The 4,625-nt window shown below is 41.6% G+C and overlaps 1 protein-coding gene across 4 annotated transcripts; it reads left to right on the forward strand.

The window, feature by feature from the left end:
• The first annotated feature begins 284 nt into the window (after positions 1-284).
• Positions 285-4,388, forward strand: LOC127810569 (ethylene-responsive transcription factor RAP2-7-like). 4 transcript variants are annotated; one of them, XM_052350109.1, is made up of 10 exons: positions 285-1,279; positions 1,420-1,445; positions 1,553-1,583; positions 1,689-1,776; positions 1,870-2,015; positions 2,506-2,550; positions 2,640-2,746; positions 2,858-2,994; positions 3,226-3,342; positions 3,848-4,388. In XM_052350109.1, exons 1-10 carry the CDS (start codon positions 735-737, stop codon positions 4,103-4,105), a joined length of 1,500 nt encoding a protein of 499 aa, XP_052206069.1. In that variant the 5' UTR covers positions 285-734; the 3' UTR covers positions 4,106-4,388. The 4 variants fall into 4 exon arrangements, with proteins under 4 accessions (XP_052206069.1, XP_052206070.1, XP_052206071.1 ...); XM_052350110.1 differs by having other exon boundaries at positions 2,640-2,713; XM_052350111.1 differs by lacking the exon at positions 2,506-2,550.
• Positions 4,389-4,625: the final 237 nt, after the last annotated feature.

Here is a 4,625-nt window from a genome sequence, read left to right on the forward strand (position 1 = left end):
AAGGTTAAAGTATATAGTTTAAATTGATTTAAAAATTAAATTTAAGTGTGTAATTAAAAAAATAAAAAATTTAAATAAATAAAAAAATATAAAAATAAAAATATGAATTTCACAAACACAATTGGAAGTACGTGAACGTGAACGTGAACAGGCATTGCGTCGACTTCCTCTTTCAGTTACGGCCTCTGTTATTTTGGTTTACACGCGCGGAATCGGAGATATATAGTTATGTTTATGTATATATACATACACCCATTTCTTTGTCCTCTCCCTCTCCACTTTGTCCCACATCTCTCTCTCTCTCTCTCTCTCTATCTATCTATCTATCTATCTATCTATCTATCTCTGCTGCCCTAATAATGAGATTGTGAATTCCTCTCAGCTAATTCCGATCGCCATTACGCTCGAAGCTTCTCACTCTCAGATTTCTCTTTGCGGATGTCTCTTTCACTGTCGGCTGAATTGAAATGATGATTGAGGATCAGTAGTGTAAGCCAAATTGCAATGCTTACGCGAGCAGCAGCTCTGAGATTGGAGATCAGAAGGAGATTCTAGACGTGAGAGAGAGAGAGAGTTATTGAATCGGAACTTCTGTTATCCCTAGAGAAGAGCGTGAAGTGGAATGGAAGTTTCAGTGCTCTGAAAAGGGGCCACTGAGATTGAAGATCAGTAGCGGAGTCTAAATCCGTGTGTGTGTGTGTGTGTGAGAGAGAGAGAGAGAGAGAGAGAGAGAGATGTTGGATCTCAACGTTAACGTGGAGTCCTCGTGTGATGAGCTAGAGATGAAGATCGCGGCCGGGGAGAAAGTCCAGGTGCTTGACGATTCCGGGACACCGAATTCCTCCGTTGTCAGCGCCGACGAACCTCCGATCAATGTCGCCGATGAAAACTCGAGCTCTGACCACGCCAGGCGCTTGAACAGCCTTGCTTCGTTCAATTTCGATATATTGAACAGATGTAATGGTGGTAGTGTCGGTGGCTTCGTCGGAATCGAATACGAGAGCCACCGGGATTTGGTTACGAGGCAGCTTTTCCCGGCCGATGACGCGGAGGAGATTGGGGCTGGATCGCCGCCGTCAGCGACGTCTTTGTTGCGGCGGCAGTGGTCGAAGTTGAATCTCTCGTTCCCTGACCCTGGAGGTGGGGGGGAGTTGAGAGCTTTTCAGCAACAGAAGCAACAGCAGGTGAAGAAGAGTCGGCGGGGGCCTAGGTCTCGGAGCTCGCAGTATCGTGGGGTTACGTTTTATCGGAGAACTGGACGTTGGGAATCACACATCTGGTAACATTTTTGTATTATTTTTCTATCTGAATTCATCAATTCAGCTTATATCTGGTGAAGTTGTGTTGGATCAACAAAGTTGGAATGGTTTTGCATATATTTAACTGAATTTTTGTGTGGGCGTTTGTGTCGATATACAGGGATTGTGGGAAGCAAGTGTATTTGGGTAAGTGATTGACCTGTTTGCTTGATTTAATTGCAATAGTTAAATTAATTGGTGAACAGGTAGTTCTAGCAGTTGATATTCTCTGATATTTATCTTGGGCTGTATAGGTGGGTTTGACACTGCTCATGCTGCCGCTCGGTGAGCTCCATTTTTTTCTGCTTCCTGCTTTCTTGGGTGAAGGTATCCTAATATTTAAGGTTTATTAGCTTGTCGAGTTTTGCTTATTCAAGTTTCATAATTCAGAGCCTACGATCGGGCTGCAATTAAGTTCAGGGGAGTTGATGCTGATATCAATTTTAACATCTGTGATTATGAAAATGACATGAAACAGGTACAAAGTAGATGGAAATATATTCTTATGATTTTTTGTCTTCATATTATGCATAATTGGTTGCCTGCTAATTTTCTTTCAATCCATGAGCAGATGAGAAACTTGGGTAAGGAGGAATTTGTGCATAAACTTCGTCGGCAAAGCACTGGATTCTCTGCGGGGAGCTCGAAGTACAGAGGAGTAACCCTTCACAAATGTGGCCGATGGGAGGCTCGAATGGGACAGCTCCTTGGGAAGAAGTGAGAAGCCCTTCAAATTCCTGACTGTTGTTACATACTTTGCTGATCTCCTTTATAGATGTATATATTAGAAGTTATATGCCTCATAGAGTCCCAGACACTGAATATGGATTTTGAGAACTTGGTAGTTTCACCTAGTGGTGGATGGTAGAAGGGGCAAGAGGAGGGGGGGTGTTGGTTGGCCCCAAACTTCTAAAATTTTCTTATATAGCATGTGGCAAGAATCAAACTCCAGTGTGCACTGACATGCGAGTACATTGTGCATGAGCTAAAAATGTTAAACTACAAGATAAATGGATATTAAATGCGTACTTACAGACATATATTAGATCATTCATACATGCCCCCCAATTCCTGTTTTTTATGCAGTAATTATTCTCCCCCCCGCCTCTTGCACCTTCACTCGTGAAGTAAAAATGTAGGATGGTAATAAAAAGGACAGAAGCTTAGGTGCACCCTTTATCTATGAGATTATGATGTTTGATTGCAGGAATATATATCTTGGGTTATTCGACAGTGAAGTAGAAGCTGCAAGGTCGTTGTGTTCATCAATATGTAACTCTGAAATCACAAATTTATTGGGCTTCATCCAACAAAATATCCATTTTAATTTTCTGAATCCAGGGCTTATGACAAAGCAGCAATCAAGTGTAAGGGAAGGGAAGCAGTCACCAACTTTGAGCCGAGTACCTATGAAGGTGAGATAAGAACTATGGATGCCAATAATGCAGGTAGGCCTCTTCTGTAACGTGTTTTATTTGTTCTGAGAATGGAAATCCCCACCAGCAGTACCGCTGCCCCCATAAAAAAGCACCTTCTAATTTTAGCAATACTTGTTACAGGTGGAGGCACCGCTGAGAATCTTGATCTGAATCTCTGCATTTCTCCACCAAATGATGTACCAATGGGGAACAAAAATGTCCGAGATCTCCACTTCCATTATACTGCTGGTGAAGTACCTGATGTCAAGAGGCTAAAGGTAATGTTCCTATCAAGCACCATTTCGATCAAACTTCTTTTTACTTCACATCCCTTTAATCTAAAATTTTCATTCGACCAGCTGAAACTTTCATTATCTTTCATTTAGCACGCTCGTCCAATTCCTTCCTTGTGTTCTCAAGCCATTTTGCGGGCCTGAAACTTTTATTTTTCTTGTCATAATATTTGTCATTTTATTCTTTTAGACCATTGCCTTTTGCACATTCTACAGGTTGAGAACTCTGTTTCTGCTCTGGCGGACGGTCAAAAAATACATTGTCTAGCAATAGCATCCAAACAGCCTCTAATGTGGTCTGGCATCTATCCCAGTTTCTCATCAAAAAATGAGGTGATTATCTTCTATCTAACATCTCAGTTTCGCATCAAACTATGGGGGGAATATTCCCAGTTCTCATTTCTCATAACCAAGGCTGAGTCCCTAATCCTACCTTGTAAACGTTAAAGTATAGTGTTCCTGATATCACATTTCATTTGATAAATGGCAAAGAAATCAGTTCTGGAGATATTAAGCAGCCCTTTCCATGACAGAAGTCAAAGCTAGCTATTGGATTGTGAAATTATGAGTTAGCCTCCAAAAGAGCCTTTGTCACTGACTACAACTTCATTTTCATGGTTTTGTTTGCTTTGCAATTGCAATTTATTCAACTTAAGTTGACGGTTAATTTGGGGAGATTTTGTATTGTAAGCAAGTTTCTTCTAGTTGCATATTTATCACGGAACCATGGATACGCTGATCGATCAAGAACAATCAACAAGAAAGGGACGAGGGGAAGATCTTCGTAATTATTTGGGTTTCCAGAAAGTGATGGTGTACTTCATTTTCATCTTGGCAGGAAACTGCGTTAGGGATGGCAGCCGAAGGACTCCCTTTGCCTGGATTCTCAAACTGGGCACAGCAAATGCAGAGCCATGGCATGGCTAGCCCTGTGGCACTGTTCACCACTGCAGCATCATCAGGATTCGGTTCTTCCACCCCCACTACCTTATCGGCCATCCTCCCACCACAAACGCCCCACCACAAGACTACCCATAAACTCTACCTTCCAACACCTACTGGCAACATTCCTCATTTTAACTATCAGAAGAGCTGAAGAGCAATGTGTTTGGGAGATCAGTTGATGGCCGGCGATCAAGTTTGCAAGTATCAGTGTCCCTAAGGAAACCGATTTCTGTTTCGAGCATATGGCACATATTGCAAGGTGTACAGATTGTTATGGTACTTGTAAGAACTTTCTTAGCTGCTACAATACTAATAAGAGTCGACTATAGTGTCTCAACATATTCAGTCCGTCTGTTTAAGGTCTCACAGCCATCATTAACTGCATAAACTTTGTTTCTCAGCCGAGAAGGGAAGTGATTTTTCATTTTGTCGTAGTTTCTTGTTTCCATTATTGTGCCTGAAATGCTGATTATATTTCTTACAAAACTCTCCTGATTTACATGTGTGATCAGAAAAACATGCTGAAGGCAATAGTGGGTATCCAGAACAGATTCCGTAGCACTAAAATTCGAGTCCCATTGTGCTTTCATGGCTGGCCTGACACATCCAAAATAGGTAACTTGTAGGTAAACTTTGATGCCGAAAGTTGATAGGATCACATCTCGATCATT

This window comes from Diospyros lotus, chromosome 9 (assembly GCF_014633365.1).
Source record: "Diospyros lotus cultivar Yz01 chromosome 9, ASM1463336v1, whole genome shotgun sequence".
Taxonomy (NCBI): domain Eukaryota; kingdom Viridiplantae; phylum Streptophyta; class Magnoliopsida; order Ericales; family Ebenaceae; genus Diospyros; species Diospyros lotus.

Bases quoted from the DNA above. Each gene is read 5' to 3' on its own strand.
- LOC127810569 (XM_052350109.1), top strand. From the start codon at position 735: ATGTTGGATCTCAACGTTAACGTGGAGTCCTCGTGTGATGAGCTAGAG. The intron at 1,584-1,688 runs GTGAGCTCCATT...TTCATAATTCAG, and splicing joins ACTGCTCATGCTGCCGCTCG to AGCCTACGATCGGGCTGCAA. The intron at 3,343-3,847 runs GTGATTATCTTC...TCATCTTGGCAG, and splicing joins GTTTCTCATCAAAAAATGAG to GAAACTGCGTTAGGGATGGC.